This window comes from Balearica regulorum, chromosome 7 (assembly GCF_011004875.1).
Source record: "Balearica regulorum gibbericeps isolate bBalReg1 chromosome 7, bBalReg1.pri, whole genome shotgun sequence".
Classification (NCBI taxonomy): domain Eukaryota; kingdom Metazoa; phylum Chordata; class Aves; order Gruiformes; family Gruidae; genus Balearica; species Balearica regulorum.
Window position 1 is genome coordinate 36,644,969 of NC_046190.1, and position 19,268 is coordinate 36,664,236.

The 19,268-nt window shown below is 55.7% G+C and overlaps 1 protein-coding gene across 1 annotated transcript in view; it reads right to left on the reverse strand.

The window, feature by feature from the left end:
- CDH23 (cadherin related 23) overlaps positions 1-19,268 on the reverse strand; it is a 207,754-nt gene that overhangs the window by 58,506 nt on the left and 129,980 nt on the right. The window contains exons 14-20 of the mRNA XM_075758935.1: positions 6,866-6,930; positions 6,125-6,362; positions 5,363-5,468; positions 4,954-5,081; positions 1,633-1,705; positions 1,233-1,349; positions 548-660 (exon numbers count right to left, since the gene is read on the reverse strand). Coding sequence (XP_075615050.1) covers positions 548-660; positions 1,233-1,349; positions 1,633-1,705; positions 4,954-5,081; positions 5,363-5,468; positions 6,125-6,362; positions 6,866-6,930 — 840 coding nt within the window. The remainder of the gene's footprint in view (positions 1-547; positions 661-1,232; positions 1,350-1,632; positions 1,706-4,953; positions 5,082-5,362; positions 5,469-6,124; positions 6,363-6,865; positions 6,931-19,268) is intronic.

Here is a 19,268-nt window from a genome sequence, read left to right on the forward strand (position 1 = left end):
CGAAGGGCAAGGCAAAGCAGTAAGCTTTAATCTGCAGTACAATGGCCCGCACCTCCACCAGAACCTTCTGAGGAGCCCAGGCATGGCAAACCGGTTGGAAACCCTTGATCCGGGCAGCATGTGAATAGTAGTCATCAGGAACGGCTAAGCGTGCCTGCAGGCTCTCCAGCTAAGCGTTTTCTCAAGAGGCATGAACAAAGGGAGCCGTGCTGCGGGTAGAATAGGTACCCGTTACCGCCTTCGCACGGAGAGCTGGACAGGCAAAGCGCTGGAAGGTCAAGTGGCTCCTGGGTGGACGGCTCGCCAGGAAAAGGAGCCTGACTTCAAGGTCTACACAGCCCAGACAGGCGTTCTGCAAGGGCTGCGAGCAGCGGTGGGGGCAGCCCAGAGGGCAGACGTCCCCGTGTGCTCTTTACCCATTCACCCAGCTAAAATTAAACACCGCTAGCACGGGGAACCGAAGCATCGGTGCCTGGGCAGCCCTCCCCAACCCCAGCCCCAGGCGGGCACTGCTGGCTCAAGGAGAGGGGAATCTTCACGCACTCACCATAGCAATGCCAGTCTTCTGATGGTGGCCCACACCTCCATCCACCGCCCGGACAATGAGGATGTATTCAGATTTAGCCTCCCGGTCCAGCAAAGAAGTCGTCGTGATTTCTCCTGCAGCCACGGGAGATGAGAGGGATTAGAGATGTTGTATGGTGAATAGGAGCACCGGTGGGAAAAAAGGGATGCTCCAAAACAGAGACAGGATCCTTCACAAAAGGGGCCCCTTCTCCTGATTCGGTTTCAAATAGATGGACCTCGGAAGGGTCAGCTTGTCAGCAAGCAAACGTCGTGCTGCGCCTTCCCACGGGAGCCCATTTAACAACTGCCCGCGATCCCTCGTGCTCGTTCCTGCCCAGAATGAGCCAAAACACGATGCGAGCACGGGCAGGCGGGCAGCAGCTCCTCAGCTAACGTGAGCCCTCGCAGCCACAGCCTTTTCTCAGGCGTCGCTCCCAGCAGGAGCTGAGCCTCCACCGATGTCCCTGCCAAAGCTCTCACGGTGAAAGTGCTGGCAGCTGAAATCTGGCGAATGCCTTAAATTGTGTTTCTCCTAAGCAGGCTGCTCGGGGGAGAGGAGGGAAGGACAGGGGAAGGAGAGAGTCTAAGAGGAGAAGCGATGGGGAAGAAAACAGGGGGAAGAGGGAGCTGAAAGGAAAGGAGGGAGAGCACGTACGGAGGCTCACCTGAGCGAGCGTTGATCCGAAAATGCGAGGAGCCCTCCAGGGAGTAGATGATCGACTCCTGCCCGTACTCCCTGGACCGGTCCATGTCCGTAGCATTGAGAAACAGCACCGTGGCTCCTTGGGGGAGGCAGAGATGAGGGCTGGGATGAAGTATTTGTGGCCCAGAGCGGCTCTCCCCAGCTGCTCTGTCCCCCCACATGGCTCCTGCAGGTCACCTGGCCAAGGGGTCCCCTCACCTGCAGGCACAGTGGGGCCAAACCCCCAGACCCCATGGCTATGAAACTCTGCCCGCTGTCTGGCTTTTTTTTCTCCCCAAAAGCCATCACCCATCCCATTCTGGCTGTAAGACCCCCAGGGCCCTTCTGCTAGCCTGGAGAAGGAGCAGGGCTGTGCTCCATACCTGCCATGATGTCCTCCATGATCGTTATAACGTAGGAGGGCTTGCTGAATGTTGGGGGGTTGTCATTTTCATCCTGAAGCAAAGAGAAGGTCGAGAGGCTGGTTGGAAAAAAGGCAAAATGGTCAAACAGCTGCCAAAGTCTGGTACAGGGGTGCTCCTGGCCAGCTGCATCTCCAGACGTGACCAGCTCAAGCTATCAGTGTGGGGAAGATGGCCCTCGGGGTAAGGCACCAGAGGTCTGAGTAGGTGGTTTCATTACAGAGGCAGCGAGCGTTAAGGTAAATTGGCTGTCAGTGACTCGGCTGAGCCATACAGAGGGGACGACACCGACTATCTCATTACCCAATACACAACAGGTCTGACCTGCCCTTTGCAGCCAAGCATCCTCCCAACTGCTCCTCCCTCCACCGCAGCCCTGGGAAGACTCAGACACCGCACCAAGCGCGGCAGCATCATGTCCGGACCTGCTCCTCCCTCTCGGAGCGGCACACGCGTGGCTTAGTGCTCCGGGTCACCCGAGTCACCCTGGCCACGAGGCCACCAGGCAGGCGGGACTGGCCAGGGGAGCTGCTGAGCTTTGGCTGTCTTTGTTTCAGCGAGGGAATGCTGTGGGTGTTTGCAGAGAGAGCAGCTACAGCATTTTCGGGAGGGGGAAGCTGGTTTGCATACCAATGTGCTCCCTCCAAGCCTGTCTCTGCCAACGACTACGGCCGGTCTGGTAAAACCAGGCAGGAGCAATTGCTCGAGACATCCCTCAAAACAGATTTCGGACCAGTTTAAAGCTCCCCCAGGAGGGCTTTAAATGCTGTTTAAACAATGTTAAGAATCTGCCTTAAATGAAGCAAACCCGACCGCCTACGGAGGGAAGGATGGAGCCGCCAGGACATTAACACACCGTTACGGACTTTGCTGCCTCCGCGGGGCTGCTCTGGAGACATTTTCTACCTGGAGGCCACTGATGGACCTGTGAGCTCGGCTGCTCCTGCTGCCACTGAACTTGATATTTGAGGCAATTTCACGTGCCAACGATGCCCATCGTGCTGCAATTAAATTGCCATCCTTTGCTCTCGTTGCCGGAAGCAGGTGGTCTTTAATCAGCCTTTGCATCACTCAGCTTTCACCACATCTCCTCCGAGGGTAATGAGGAAATTGCCTGCTGCCTCCGCACGTCCCTCCTCCTCCTCCCAGAGCTGGGTCAGGGTCATCACCCCGGGGCAAAGCCAGGGGATCCGGGCAGCTTAAAGGCAAAGGAGAGACCGAACACGCATCCACGTGCCACCTGCACCCGGACCCGGGTGAGCTGTGCCACAGTCCAGGCTGAGTGGATGCAAGCCAGAGCAGACGCTGTGTTGTTTTGTTAGCGGTCCTGAGTTCATCAGGCCGTGCTCAGCACCGCCACGGCCCGGTAAGCCGGCTCCCGAGGAGGCAGCGGCTCGCTCCTGGCTGGTTCTCCATCTGGCCAGAGCTGGCGTGCGCCTGCCTGCAGCACGGTGCGTGGCTTCTCTGCTCGAGAAGGACATTTCCCACTTTGGCGACGTGAACTCCAAAGCTCCTTGCTGCAAACCTTCCTCCGTGTGTCCCGCAGCAATGCCAGCCGGGACCCAGCACGCTTCCTCTGCTCCCACGGGAGAGGGCATCCAGCTGAGACGCTAAAAACCAGCTTCCCCCAGTCCCCTTGCCCTCAGCCTTCCTCCTTACACCCTCACCCTCGGCCAGCCGTCACATCATCTTCAGGGATGCTGACAGTCGCAGCCACTCGCGCTAATCGCACGACCCCCTTTCCTCCAGACGTACGCACGCTCTAAGTCGCTGGCTCATCGCCCCGAACGGGGCGGCAGCGGCAGGGAGCGAGGCAGAAACTTATTAGCGGTGATATTTCCCCGGATCCCGGCGTGGTGCGTGCTATTAGTTCTGATTCGGCAGCTCCCTCTACAAAAGCGTATTGTCCCCTAATGGGAAATCTACAAGGCGAGTTTGACTTCTTTATTAAAAACCAACAACCAAAGGATGAAAAAAAAAATTACCTCCCTCCACACTCACTCTTGTTCTGCCTTTTCAAGGCTCTTGTTCCTCAAGTGCTGTTGTGAAATGCTTCCTCCTCATTTTCTTCCTATTTTCTGGCTTTTTTTTTTTTTTTCTTTTTCCAGTTGAGAGAAAATCCTTTTGGTTGAGAGTGGGAAAAGTGACAGCTACTTAAACCCCACCAGTGCACAGACTCAACCCAGAGGAGATGACCCACTGACGTGTGGTCTTTAGAAAGAGATGTTTATGCTGTCTAAAGCAGAGCATGGGCAGGATGTATTTAGCCACCACTAACCCCCCCAAGCGCTGCCCTATTGCCCCTCTCCTGAGCACGGTGAGGGAGCTGGAGGAGAGGTGTGCTGACGGGACTTCATTCCCATCCTACGGCACCGTGGACTTCATCTTCTTTGCCTTCCCAGACTGACGCTGCCACCAGCCCGGCTTAGATCCCATCACCGCGAGACTGACAGGTTATCAAGCAAACTGTCTCCTTCGCTGATACCTCCCCTCCAGACGTCCTCAATCCACAATGTGCCTCAAAGCGACAGTCTGATCTAATCTTCCCGAGGAAGGCCGCGATGCTTTACCCCTCCCGGCAAGCAACCCCTCCTTGAGGGGGTTTGCACCTACACCGGCGCAGGAGACGCGCTGTGAAGCCTGCAGCCCGGCCGGGACAGCTGGCATTGGGGACGTAAACAAGCAACTGCCCATGACTGATTCAGGGACCGATAATTTCCGACGCTACAAGTGCTAATGCGCAGCCAAAGCTCTCTCCTCTGCGTCCGAACTGCAGTGAGTGCCTCCGGCTACCGGCATGGAGAGCATCCCGGGCAGCAGTTCCCTGCGAGCCGAGAAAAGGGCTCACCACGTGCTCCACGAACCTCCCCAGCTGAAAGCAAGGGCAGATGGTAGATGTCCACCCTGTCCCCAGCTCTGCTGCTCACCCCGTGGCTAGCTGGGGCTCCTACACGTTACTTCCAGCAGCTTCCCTGTGCGTCGTGCAGGGCCAAGGAGAGGGAGGAGGTGCATGGGGTGAGGACAGCCCGTCTGCGCTTCTCCGTGGTGACGTCCCCTCAGAGACGTTCTCACCCGCTCTCTGTCACTCAGACCTTACCAAATGTCAGGGACAGCATTTCTTTAACCAATATATACAACACATATATGAGACATAGGTAATTGCAATCCACACGTACACATCCACCGGGCGGGATAGTCTTGCTGGGTTTTTGATGGATTTACACTGCTGCTACGGAGCAATTGCAAGGAAACCGCGACAGGATCGTTGGGTGCCGTACTTACAAACACCTCGATGGTGACGGGGACGGTGCTGTTGAGCGGCGGGTTGCCGGCATCCTTGGCCATCACAGTCAGGTAAATAACCCCGTTGGCCACCTGCTCGTAGTCGAGGGGGTGGTTCACGCTGATAACTGAAAGGATGCAAAGCGGGGCGCTCAGGGGGACGTTTGTGCACCGAGCAGGACAGCAGGCAGGCTTGGGGGGGGGATCCCATCCACACCACCTCCCTGGGGCCAACAGTGCCTGCTTGAGGTGGCCGTGCCCCGAAAACATAAGGCGAGGTCAGGACAAGCGGAGGAGCTGCTGGAGCAGCTTCTTAAAGCTTGCTGACGCGACCGCTTGTGGGGGCGTGAGCACAGCCCGAGCTGCTGCTGCTCGTCAGGGGCACCGTGCTCCTGGGACCAGCACTTACCTCCGTACCCTTCCGACACAGTGATGTCAAAGTAGTCGCGGAAGGCGGATGCCTGCACGATGCTGTACGTGATCTGGTTGTTTGGAGGGGAGTCCTCGTCAGACGCCTAGGGCACGAGTAGAGAGAATGAACACAGGAGATGTGATGGTGACGCGCCAACGGGAAAGAGCCGAGGGGATGGGAGGTGAAGGCTGCGCCCAAGGAGAGTGGAAAAGTGATGGAGGAAGAGGCACTCGTGAGGGGCCCCAAGGGGGTTTGTAAACCAGCCTCTCCTCCCATCCCACCTCCAAGGAAGGGCTCGCCAGGTCCGCCTCTCCCTCCCGCCTGCGGCCCACAGAAGGAAAGTTGTGCTCTTGCATCGTGGCAAAGTTTATTCTTGTGCCGAAGGAGCAAGCAGTCTTCCCTAGCTGCCTGCCTTCTACAGCAGAGGCTTACGGCTCCATCAACAACAAACAGAGCGCCTTCCCCTCCGCGTGCCTCCTGACTTCAGTGAGCAGAGCAGGGCGATACGGAGGCAGCGCCTGTTCCCTGGGAAAAACCCCAGGTCCTGGGGATGCCCTATAGGCACAGGACTGAGAGGAGAGGAGGAGGAGGGAGGCAGCTCACGGCTGCAGCGCTGCACCCAGTTGCACTTTGCAGTCATGTGCAAAGCACTTTTCGGGAGGGACGCAGGAGGAACAGCAGCAGAGGTGAAGGGAGACCTAACCCGCGCCCATCTCCCCACTGTGCATCCGGCGCAGAGGAGCCGCTCCGGTCCCTCACCCGGAGCCGGACCACCTGGGTGACAGAGGGCTCGTTCTCCCGCAGGGCCCCCAGGTATGCCTCCTTCTGGAAGGTGGGGACGTTGTCGTTGACGTCGAGGACGTTGATCCTGACGCGTCCCGTCGTCTCCTCCCCGCCGCCGTCCCGGGCGATGACGGTCAGGGTGTAGCGCTGCGTGGTCTCAAAGTCCAGCCGAGCCGTCAGGAGGATTACGCCCGTGTCCTTGTCCAGCGAGAAACTGAGGGGACAGGAGAGGAGGGGGAAAAGCCCTGGTGACCACAGGCTGGAGATGGAGAGAGAGGCTGGCAGCAGCCTGACAGCTAGCACTGCGGTGGGGGAAGTTCATGGCTTGCTTCTGAGGGATATTAGGTCCCAGAGCATCTTCAAGAGCTCGGTGCAGGTAGAAACCCTGAGTGCTGCTCTACAGACAGAGGAAACAGGCTCAGAGGTCCCCAAATCCCTTCTGCTGGGCGGCCCACGTGCCTTCTGCAGCACGCATTTATTGGCCCCAAGCACACTGGTGCCTGTACGTCCCGAATTAGCAAAGCGATGAAACGTGCCGAGCATCAGGCACGTGCTGAAGTTGAACTCACCCCTTTGGGAGACAGCATAGTGGGATTTCCATAGGGTATCTCGCAGGTAGGACGTAACAAATGCCCTTAATCGCCACGTGACGACTTAGTGAGGTTAGAAGAAGATTTTGAAGAACCAAAGCCATGCCGGTGGTTCAGTCATACTTACCGGTCGGGGTCATCGCTGAAAAAATAACTGACTTTCCCATATGTGCCCACGTCGTTATCAGTTGCCTAGGAAAAAAAAAAAGTTAATTAATAAATGAAGGTACTTATGGGAACGTCGCATTATACCCACTGGTGAATCCTTTACATCCTCTTTACCTCCTTCTGCACCGGCGTGGACCTTGTGTGCTGCCATTTATCGCCCGGGAGGCGCGGGGCTGGGGCTGCCTGTGCTCGCCTGGGTTATTCTGCACATCCCCGACTCACAGCCTGCTCCAGATAACGGCCCTCCATCCACATCACTCCCGACCATTTTGGCAGTGGGAGATGTTACGTGCGCATACTGTCCCCGACAGGCTAAGCTAAGCTGGGAAGTGCACGTGAAATAAAGGTCTCCATGGACAATTCTCGTGGGCCACCCATCCTGGCCCCATGAAGCCCAAGAGCCGGGACCCTGCATCCACAGCTCTTAGCGTTCCCCGGGCACCCAGGGCTGACAGCATGCCTGGGGCTGTGGGGAGAGAAAAAAAAACCTATCCCGCTTCAAAACTGCCCCCCCAGGCTAAAACACAGACCAGGAGAAGCAAGGAAAGGGATTTAGACCTTGCCTTTCACGAGCAGCTCCCGCCGGACAGCCCTTCTCGGGGGTGCAACCCGCTGCAACCCCACCGATGGGCCGATGCCTCTCGGGACGTTGCGGCGCGGGCGTGCAGCGCCGGCTCTCAGCCAAGCCGCTGCCGGCAGCGGGACTGGATGCACGTACGCCGGCGCCAGCTGCTGAGGCTGGAGCAGGCTGGTCACGGCTAAGCGACCAGCACCTTCTGGGGAAGGTGCGCGAAACTTGGTGTGTCAGCTCTGGATGAGCAAGGCAAGATTTATGTATGCTTTAAAGTCTTTTCTCTAATGAATATATAAAATATGCATGAGCGGTGGCAGGAAAAAGGAGCAGAAAATTTTATTTTTAGGTGAGGAAAGTGGAATACAAGCCCCAAAATATCCTTTTTCTCCCCCAGTATATTTTCTAAATTGAGTCCTGTCTGGATTACTTAGACACCAACAGGTCTATGAAAAAGGAGGGTCAAAGACACATTTTACGTCCAGATAACATCAAAAGGCTGTATTTTAGGACTGGCATGGAACACAACCCGTTCCTGAAACCTTCCTGATTTATCGACGGCCTTGATTACCCTTGACAGCAGAGTAGGAGCTTGAGCACATCAAACCGCTTTACCCCCGTACGCTGTTTACCTGCCACACCGCAGGGTGGCAAAAAGGAAAAGGCAGGAAAACTAACTGGAATTAATTCGTTTGTTCCCCCCAAAACGCTTCCCCAGCTGCTTTATGCCAGCTGAAGCGTGCGCTGGTGGAGCCACCCTTTCAGACCTACTGATTGTCCCCGTTTTCCTCTCCACTGCTATGGCACGATTTACTTTCCGTGTGCATTGCAATTGCATTCAGCAAAATGGAACAAACCTGTCAAAATCTGCCCGGAGAGATGTCCGTCAAGCGAGCAGCACCAGCTCCTGGAGGGCCAAGCCCCATCTGGGCTGCGCCTTGCTCCTCAGAGGACACCAGGGAGGACACCTATGAAGGAGCTCCATCCCAGGCAGAGCTTTTTTATCCCTGTCCTCCCTTCTCAGAGCTTTATCTGAATGAAATCAGCTGGGGAGGAGGGGGGTTAATCTACCGTCTGCCCACCCCAGCTCCCTTCAGCCAGTTAATACTGGTATTAGTCCCCCACCCTAACACCTGCCACCAGCCCAGGTAGCTGTGAATGGCAGTGGCAAACCCCCAAGGTGCTGCCGGGGCTGGCCGGCAAGGACCCTCTCTCGCCAAAATCCTTCAGCGCTTTGAGCACCCTCAGCACCGCCTGGTACGAGCCGGCTCTCGACCTCCCAGCCAGGATTTTTTCCAGCCATTACTTGTGTACCCACCTCTGTGAACTCCTAGGTCCCATTAATCCCTAGATAGCAGAGCCCAGAAAGGCATTTTCCACGCACCTGGATCAGCTGGTGATGAGATAATTATTTACAGGGCGCCCGACAGTGCCACAGAGCACAGGCAAAACTAATTCCCTTCATTTGGTCCCGTACAATTGCACTCGTAAGTGCTTATTGCGGTGACAGACAACGCTGGAAAAAGTGTAATTTTCTTCTGCCGAGGAAAAAAAATAGAGGGAAGGAGGAAGGTTAAAAGAAGGTTAGCACGGAGCTGCTCGGCGTGGGAGGCGGCGGGGTCCTGGGGAGCCACGCCGGGAGGAGGGGGCTGGACCCCAAGCGGCGGTGGTGCCGGGCCAGCCAAAACTGCCAGCAAGGCAAAGCGATCCGCTCGCGAGGAGCCAGGAGGCTGGGCAGCCTGACTCTGCCCCGTACACCACCTCACCAGCCGGGCTAATTAATTACCCTGATTTATACCAGGGGAGGTGGAAGGTGATGCCTGCTTGATGGCTTTCCTGGCAACTGAACATCATGGACATCACGCGGGGCAACGGAGCAGGTCACTTGAGCGTGACAGGGAATATGCAAAAAGCAAAACCATGCACGCTCAGCATATTCAATTTTAGATCTACGCTTATTTCTGCATTGCCAAACTTTTCCCTTCTAAGGGTAAAAAAGACGCTCAGATGCTCGAATCCCCTGGGGAGGCTGCACGCATCCCCTTTGCAAAGCGATCCCGAGGGCTCCTGGGGAGCACACGCAACCCGCGTGCAGAATACCCCAAATTCCACCGAGCTGACGGCTGTGCGGGGTCTTTCTCCATCCCTGGGTGCCAGCTGTTTTCCCGTGGCTGGCCCCTCTCACCGACTGGTGTCCCCCCCCCCCCCCCGGCACGCACCCATCCATCCCCGTAGCCGGAGGAGGAAAGGCATCTGGCTGGAAGTTTCCTGGGGTTCTACCTGGAGAAGCAATCAACTGGCTCTTACGGCTGCTCTTCTCCTGCCCAGAATATTAAAGCAGGATTTGCCCACTAGAGCCTGCAAAAGGGCAGGATGAAAACACGGGTCCACATCTGTATTTTATGAGCTGTTACCGGCGGAGCCCATTTCTAAAAAAACCCACATTTGCACAAGCTAAACTCCGGGAGAGCGGGAGGAAGAGGAAGCCTGGATAACCCAAGGGATTAATTTACTGAGCTGCAGCACGGCACGGGCGCCCGGCGCGTGAATCACAGGTGTACAAAAATACCCACGGCCCAGCTCCCCATCCATCGCCATCCCCCAAGAGCAAATATTTTGGACGTCTCCCTTTTGTCCCAGCAAGGGCCATCGCGTCCATCCTTCCCCATCAGCTCGCGGGTCGGCAGAGCCCGAGACAAAAAGCGAGGAGCCGGCGAGCGGTTCTGCTCTCGCGGGCAAATCCGCAGGAAAGGGCATGTCGTCCAATTTGTTCGGGAAACAATAGCAATGTTTGACATGTCATCAGGATTGATGGAGCAGAAATTTACATGGGAGAATTCAGTTTTAAACAGCTCCACGGAGCTTCGCCGGTAATGGTTTCGACATTCATCATCCACCGAGCCCCGCTCAACGACTCCTTAAACTGCCCGAGATTAACTCTACTCCCAGCAGCTGCAGGGAGCGCGGCAGGAGGAGCCGGGAAGAGCTTAAAGAGCCAAGAAAAGCCTTTTGGGCAGCGTGGATCCCCCGCAGAGCCCCCCCCAGGGTGGCACTCACCCCCTCCCAAACCCACCAGACAGGGCTGAGCAGCTGGAGGTTGGTTGCAGGGGTGAGCAAAGCGTGTTGGAAGGACGAGTTGTCGCTGTTGGGGTGAGACAGGCTGCCACGTCCTGCGTGCCAAGGGACCCAAATCCTTCTCACCTTTCCATCCGCGCAGGGCTGCCGGAGGGGGTCCCGGCTCGGTTTGTTCTTGTTTGCCCTCTTTGTTTTCCCTCCCCTACCTTGCATGCAGAAACCAGGAAATAAAAATTGATGGGGAACAAATTGCTTTGGCTTTGACTCTCTGCTTAAAAGAGTCGTAGCAGGAAAGCAATTACTGAATGTCAAAACGCTGTCAGGGTACCGGAGTGACCGGGCGTGAGTCTCGTCCCGCCGCTGCTCCAGCAAGATGCCTGGGGCTTGGGCCACGGGAGAAAGCAAACAGAGGGAGGATTCTCATCTGCTTCCTCCTTTTTTCTGCTTTTCTAGGAAAAAGAGGCAGACGTGGTGGCTCCTTGGGGTTGACCGGGCAGCCATGGGCTGCTCAGACCATGGTACAAGCAACCCAGGGTGTGGAGCCATGCTGTCATACCAATTTTTGGAGCCACCTAAACCTGCATGTGCTAAACAGCAAGCATCCCTTCTTAAATGCAGCCTATCGCAATCTTCAGCTCCCGGGAGGAACAGCAGCTCTGGTATCCACCCGGATTGGGATTTGATTTGTGATTTGAGGGAGGGAAAGGTGAAGGGCCAAGAGCTTCCATGAGAAGCGATCGCTGGGCTGCAAAACCAGATCCAGAAAACTGGTGGAAAAACCTACTTAAAGTCATTACGCCCTTCCCAGACGGAAATCGGCTCTTTCGCCAGCATCGCCTGCCCCGACCTTGCTCTTCCCCAAGCGTTTAAAGAACGGCTGCCTGGTGGGAGGTGGCAATCAGGCACGAGTGGAGCCGTCCGGCATCGCCCCGGTTCCCCGCTCCCATCCTCCCTCCTAATCACGCAAAGCGTGATTAGGAGGGAAGATGGGAGCGGGGAACCGGGGCGATGCCGGAGTACCGTTGCCGCCTTCTCCGGCGGCTCCGGACCACGGGGTCTGTGCTGAGCCGGGAGCTCAATCGCCGCTAATGACCCCAGAGAGCTGCGCTGAGCCCGGCTGAGGGCGGCGGGGGGAGGAAAATAGCCAATCAACCCCCCTGGGAATTGCAGAGCTTTTCTCCACCTCTTCTGCCAGCCACCGGGGAAAACAAGAGTCTCCTTGATTGTGTTTTCTAACAGCGGGCCCTGCGACGTCAGCTCCTTGCGAACGAGGTTAACGCTTGCCTGGGCAGCCTTGATTTAGCGGGGAGTAATTTACTGTAGCCGGGCTATCGCAATGGCTGGAAGGCCAGGGTTTAAAAACGCCGGCTGACAGAAGACGGCCCGCGAGCGAGAGGAGCAGGCATCTCGAGCGCAGGTCTGCACCGCGCAAGTTGACACCAAGACCATTTAGATGCCTGCCTTAGTGGGTTTTACTGGAGCTCCACGCTGGAGCTGGACGCAAGTACTCCGCTAATGAACCGTATTGATTTCGTATTCTCCTGTTGTCCACCTAAATGGCAAGCGGCACATCTGATAGATTAAATAACCACACAATTGCCTGGCTTGACATCTCAATCACTTTGCTGTTGGGTCTCTAATGAATTTTACAGCCCAGCAAAACGGAAGAAATTAAGGTCAAAGTCCGATGGAGGAAATATAAATCCCCAATGATCTCTGAAGTATTCACAAAAGCTCCTGGAAGCCAGTCATGCCTCCCACCACCTCCAACTCCATTTCATCTGGGCGACAAGGCTAATGGGCATCATCTGGGGCATGAGAGAGAGGGGGGACAAGAGCAAAGGAGGAGGGAAGAGCCGAACTGGTCCTTGTCTGGAGATGGACATGAACATGTTGAATCCTGGCCCGGAGAAAGGGAATGGCAAAGCCCAACCTTTCTCCAGCAGGACTGAAGATAATTCACCCTGGATCTGGACGCAGCCCGTGGTTGCTCCGAGTGTGAAGCAAACCCGGCTGGAGAGCAGCCTTTGTAGTTTGTCAGCGAGGGGTAGGAAGCCCAAAACACATCCCCACCAGGCAGAGGCATTCCCAGCGAGAGCAATGGGGACGCTCCTTGTCCAGCATGAGGGGCTGCACAAGGTCACCTGTCCACGGGGGGGACAATGCCACAGCATCGCTTCAGCTAAGAGCGCCCACTGGGTGCTGATTCGCATGGGTGCTCTTTGCTCGAGGAAACAGAGCCCCGTCTGCTTTGGGAGAGACATGGGTGCTAGGGGGCTGGGGAAGCCAGCTGGGAAAACAGATTAAATTCCCAGGAGCGGCGGTTCCGTTGGAGCTCTGCGGGTGGGAAAGCGCAACGGAGCTGCCCTCGCTCGGAGTCTGGGAGAGGACGTATGGAGGTGAAGACAACAATTGCCCTAAAGGGACGACTGAGAAGGACGCGTGAAGCTGGGGTGTTTGCACGGCAGCAAGCATCGCCTTGGGAAAACATCTCCCTCTCCATCTCCCAGCTGCCTCCCAAACCAGCAGCGCAGCCAAAGCCAGCAGCAAGGGAAAACCACCCAACCCCGTCTCCTACTGGGAAGGGCGGGGGGATCCTGCTGCCCGGCTCGTGCTGTGCAGGATGCAGTTTGGACAGCAGCAGGTCTGCATTCCCTCGGTGTTTTTCTTTCCCCTCTCACGGGCTGCATTGTCTTTGGGTTTTTTGGGGTGGGAGAACTGTGATTTTGTTTTGTTTTTCCCACCTCTGCGCTTTAGCTGTGCATTTATCCTGACAGCTCCATCAGGAAAGGGAGCGGCTGCAAAAGCTGCAATAAGTGTCTCTCTCCTCAGCGCTCGGGCTGTCAGGATTCCTATTCCACCCCATTTCAGTCTTACGGATTGATATTTAGATTAAAGAGATAAACACAGCCAAAGAGCATTGGGCCCTGACAGAAAGACGAGGACTTCAGCTCCGTCAATCACGCTGCTACCTGGTAACTCCCTCCTCCCCTTCCTTTTATTTACAGAGTGGGATTGATAAGAATATTTAACAGGAACAAGGAGTGCAAGTATATTTATATTTTTTTAAAAAAAGAGAAGCGTGCAGGAAGACGACAAGCCATTCATGTTTAGCTTTCCAGGCAATTTGGATTCGTGTGCTTTGATTATTTAACTATTTACTGTTTCATGTATTTGCAGTTTTCCTCTCCTCTTGCAGATAAAGGATTCAATTTTCTTTTAAGCAGTGGGGAAATTGGAAGAGATTTTGTTCTGTTTAAGCACAGCTGGAGTTGGAGCACTCGAGGAGGGGGGATGAGAACAACAAGATCAATTAAGATGCTAACGGAGAGGGCGAGCTGTGTGGGCCAGGGGAGGGGAGAAGGGCTAGAAGGAGGGATGAAGTCCAGGCTTGGAGGGCATCAGAAATTAGTCCTCCCTCTGCCACCTCCCTTCCAAGGGCGAGCATTGCACCGGCTCTCACCCGGACCCAGTAAAACCCCTTTATTTCCATGCCCAGGCCAAAGCCTTCCCAAGCAAGGACGCACACACCCTGCTTCTGCTGCCCCAAACCAGTCCACGCCCTACCTCCCTCCAGCCTGCAACTGGGAGTCCTCCTCCGGAGCCCATCCGCTGCAACTCCCCGGATGTTCGGCTGGTAGTCCCCCGTTACCACCTCCCTGGCATTCACCCTCTCCAGCAAGGGCTTTCGGATACATTTTCCATTCACTCCAAGCAGAAAGAAAGGATGAAGGCTGACCTGGGAGTCCTCTTCTCCCAGTGTTTGACCAACCTGTGCTCCCCAAACCCCCGCGCTGCTCTACTGCCCACCGATGCCCCGTGAGATGATGTGCTACACCACTCTCCGGTCCTAAGGCTAGGAGAGCACCCCAAGGCACCACAGATAGGACGGGGGATGGTTTATCTCCCACCTGATTCCCTGCAGAAGCTGCGAAGATGCCTATCCCTGGAAGCCTTTTCAGCCATCCATTGAATTGCGAGGTATTTCCCCACCTCGCTCCCCGCTCCGACTGGCTACGTTCCTTACTCCGTGCAACTTCCCCAAAATCTGGAGCGACACAGGCTTTCCCTCAAGGCTGCTCCTGGACTATTTTGGTCCCTTGCATTCACTTTTCCAAAGAAAAGCTTTGGAGATCATCAAGAAACAAAAGATAGCGGCAGCTACGCAGACGTTAGGGGACAGCGGGCGCCCTTGAGCGAAGGGATGGAGGGACGCAGGGTAGGGTGAGACCTGAAGGCTGCACAGGCGACCAGAGAAAAAAACCCAGGTTTGCAAGCAAAGCCCCATCCCAACCGTGCTGGCCACGTGCACTTGGGAGTCGGACAAACCCAGAGGGATGCAACCCCAAAGCCGCACCGGGACCGCCGCAAAGCTCCGGGCCGGGATGCTGGAGCCCATGGACCGCGGCATCCCCGTGCCCCCGCCAAACTTGCGCCAGCGGCAGACTGACGGCTGATTGAGAAAGTGATTTGCATTTTAAATAGGTGCTTATTGATGTCTGCAAGTCTCCTTCCCAGGGTGGGAAAACTACATTATTACTTTCTTGTTGACTGGCGTTTACAGCTGGCTGGAAAGAAGGGGAAAGAAAATCAGGCTGGGATCGATTTTCCCATCCCCGATGCGAGGCCAAAGAGAGATCGAAGAAGCACAAGAAAACTGACAGCTGGGTGGGAAAGGAGAGAAACTTTGCCAACCAAATTAAAGGTTGCCTTAATGAGGAGAGTAATGGAAGGTTAATTAGCGCATTTACTTCATTTGGCTCTTACTAACAAGGCTTCTCCCGAGGAAGTGAAGTGGCAGAGAGGGAGAGGACGAGAATCCAGGTAAATGGATGTGTCGGGGACGATGATCAGGGAGGGGAGAACCCACGGAGCGCAACAGAAAGGGACTACTCAGGAATGTGAACCAGAATATATATATACATATAAAATAATACATAGGCCAATGCATTCTGCAAAAAAGACAGAGGGACCTCCTCTTCCCCCTCTCTGTAAAATAATCTGAAAATCATAATCCGAAACTCAGGGAAAAAGGGAAAGCGGTGTGTCTTACAAGACTGTTTTACGGATTCAGATTACTAAGCCCCGAGGGAACACGGTGCTTATTCTACCTGCCTTGCTGCGTACCATAAAGCTACAGAAAATCCTTCCCACGCTGAAATCGATGCCTGATGGTTGAATCTGGCACCGCGGTTTATGATCTGAGCTCTGCGGACTGCTGAAGATGCTCAGAGTATTCCTGAGGCTCTGCAAAAGATAACTGGAAAGCACACCAGTGGGATTACTGGAAAATGTCATGTGTGTGGGGAACATTTCAAGGCTCTGGGAAATCTCAGCATCCCCTTCAGACTCCTTGAGGGTGGCTGTCCTGGGGAGAAACCCCAGCAGCATCCCCGAGCAGAGGTATTGCTGGGTAAGGAGGACACCAAGGCAAGGCAAAGAGCATAACCTCGGAAGGGTGTGGGCGGGTAAGGTCCCCAGGAGAAGGCAGTCACTAACTCGGCAAGGATTCGGGACAAATCTCTACACAACCAACCAAGCGTTAATGTTATTTTTAAAGCATGGCTGGCCTGAGAGAGGTGCCTGAACGGGCAGCCGACTCGTCTGACCTGGCCTGAGTAAGGAAGGGCTGGCAGGAGCGCAGCGGGAACCGCAGGGGCTAACGCCTCTGCTGGGGGACGCTCGTGTGGGGGATGAAGGTGTTGCAGCGGGTAACTGCGCTCCCTGGAAACCCCTCCGGGTCTCCCCCCTTCATCCCAGCCCTTTGCCAGGGAGCCTGGGCTGAGGCCACGCAGCAGCCTCCCCAGCCCGCCCCTGCCGCAGCCGGCTGACGGAGCCCGCGGTGACTGATCGCAGCCAAGCCACGCCGGGGCAAATAAGGCAGAGAGGAGGGATCACGGAGCTAGGATTACTTTCCACACTTCCCCGGAGAACCATTTTTCTCCAGACCCTTCAAGGCAAATCAAACGCATTGTCGTGTTAAAAACAAGTTACTCTTGGTTTGTTTGGGCTTTAATGATTTTGGTTATCAGAGCTTTTCAGGAGGACTTCGCTATGCAGATCTGTAGGATACGAGGAGCTTAAGGAGACCTCCCGCCCCTTAATTCTTACCTCCCACTGGGTCGTCTTAGCCTCCTTCTCCATTCCTCCAAGTCTAGCAAATACATCAGTGATGGAGAGCGAGGCACGCACTTTACGCCACCACGCAGGTCTTGGGCTTTTGTGGAAGCCGGCACCACGCTGACCCCAGCTCGTGGCAGCGGCTGTCAAAGCAGCAGCATCCAAAGGCAGTTTTGAAGAGGCACTGCAATCTCCACTCCACCCATCACGACACTCGGACCCTGTAGCCTGGCAAGGTGGCAGGACGCGGGCAGGCCACAAGCTCAGTGCGACAGGCGTGAACGCACGCTCACACCTTCCCTGCTCTTCCCAGCCAAGCATCCTCAAAGGCACGCGAGGAGCGCGGCTGGTGCCACAGCCCCAGTGCATCACCGAAAGGCCGGGAGGGGATGCTGGGCTGAACCCCATGGCCATGTTTTCATAGCTTCTTCTACCCCAAAAAGTTTCCCAGCTGAAAGCTCCATCTAGTGCCAATGCCTCTCCCCTGCCCAAGTCACAGAAGAGCTCGCTCCTCATGGGGTATTCCCAGTCCCACCACAGCTAACGGGATGTGAGCCCGGGGGGCCACTTTCAAACCCTCCACGCCTGTGGAAGGAAGGAGCAGAGACCTGAGCAGCATCGGCCCTCTTCACAGCCGCCGGGCGTGGGACCCCGAGTCTTTTCTTTCTGCTCCTGTCTCAGCTGATGTGCTCCACGAGGGCTTGCAAAGCGGAGGTACTACTCCCTGTTGCCAGCAATGAGGCAGCTTGGAGCGGGATGGAGAGTAGCAGAAGCACCAGGGCATGGACCTGAGGGCTTCTGCTGCCTCTGGACACAAACAGGACTAGGCAGAGGGACTGGCCCCACCAGCTCCTCCCCAGCAGATCATCCCCTGCCCAGCACTTTGTCCCAAAGCAGAGGGCGTTCCTTCTGGGTTTCCCACCTCACTCCCTGCTCCCACGCAATTGCTTTTCTCCCCGCAGAGAGGATTTGCCCTGGGAACGTCACCATTCGTGCCAGACCTTGCTTTCTGCAAGGCTTGTACTGACACTGTAAGACAGTAGTGTGGATGTCGGACCATGCCCTTTTATCTTTTCCCTCCTTCGTCTGCCTATCGATTTGTCCCTCCCTGGAACGTATTTATCCTCCATCTGGTCTGAGATCTGCGGACATGTCTCTAGTCTAACAACTCATCCTCTTCTCCAGCTACTGAACTTCTCACCTAGGAAAGACAGGGCTGGAGATACCTTCCTCTTCCCCCCAGGAGAAAACCAGTTGTTGGAATTTGCTTCAGAAGATGTTTGCTAATGCCACCGCAGACACTGGTCATGGCTACGGCAGAAGAACGACCGTTCATCCACCCTAGTGCTGTCCTTCCCCTGGGATTCCTATCGCATGCCGCCCCGTGTCGGCGCCAGCACCCTTGCCCAGCGTGCCTCTCCAGGGCACAGCCTTCCAGCCTGCTCCCCGCTGTCAGGAAAGCCAGCACCCATCGAAAGCCACCAGCTGCCCAGGCACCACTTGGCTGGGGGTGTCAGAGCCCCAGATAATTTAGGGTGCAGTGTATGTTCTCGGTCCCTCTCGTTCCTGGAAGGCATGAAGTTATACCGGCTGCCTGCTTGTTCAAGAAGTGTGAAATTCTTTCTCTGACCTTTTCTGTTATGTTATTAAAAGGCTTCATGGCCAGTTGTTTCAGAAAAAAAAAATAATATTTCAATATCTGTTGGTAGCTGGGGCAGAACTTGCCCATATCTTCAGGCTGAGCTCTGGTCACCTCCCAGCTTCACCCAAGCCTTGCAGAAGGGCTCCGAGCTTCTCCAGCCCGGCTTTCCCCAGCACAGCAGGGCTCACAGCAAGGGAGGAGAGAAGTTTGCATGGGGAGAGGTCGCTAACAACTGCAGAGCCCTTAACAGCCCGCTCTCCCCTCCGCTCAGCCGCTGGGTCGCAACGCGTGCGTAACTCCAAACTGCAATGATTTATGTTACGGGGCACCCTGGAAGCTTTGACTGGAGTAAGGACCCCTTCACGCTGGTCACCATAAAAGCAGACCCACAAGCAATCTCTGGCCTAAGGCGCTTATCACACGGACAAAGAGCGCGGACAAAGGAGAAGAGGCCGCCTTTGGGCGTATTGCAGGCTCCCGGCACGCGGCAGGCGCCGTTCCTGCGAAGTGTGGACTCTCCAGATGTTCTTGTGCAAGCAAATGACTACCTGAATCTGTATGATAAATGCGTTTCACCGACAGAATTAAACAGCTGGATGGATGGATGAACGGACAGACAGGAAGACGGAAGGAATGAGAAATAGAGAACAAAGAGCAGACAAGCAAAATCTTTGAGGGCGGACGAGGCTGTGCCGTCGCAGGGGAGTAACCGAGGTTTGCGCAGGAAGCCGGAGGGGCGAGCGTCCGAGCCCACGCACATGTGGGCAAAGGGAAAGAGGCAGAGAGCGGAAAGCAGGCAGCGGCTCCGGGTCCCCGCTGGCTGCCTGCACTTCGGGTTGTTTTACAGTTGATTTATACGTGTAACAGGCAATGTTTCTCTGCTGTCACTGACATTAGGAGCTGAAATGCTGAGGAGACGAATGGCCATTTGTCACTGCAAATGAAGTCTGCTTG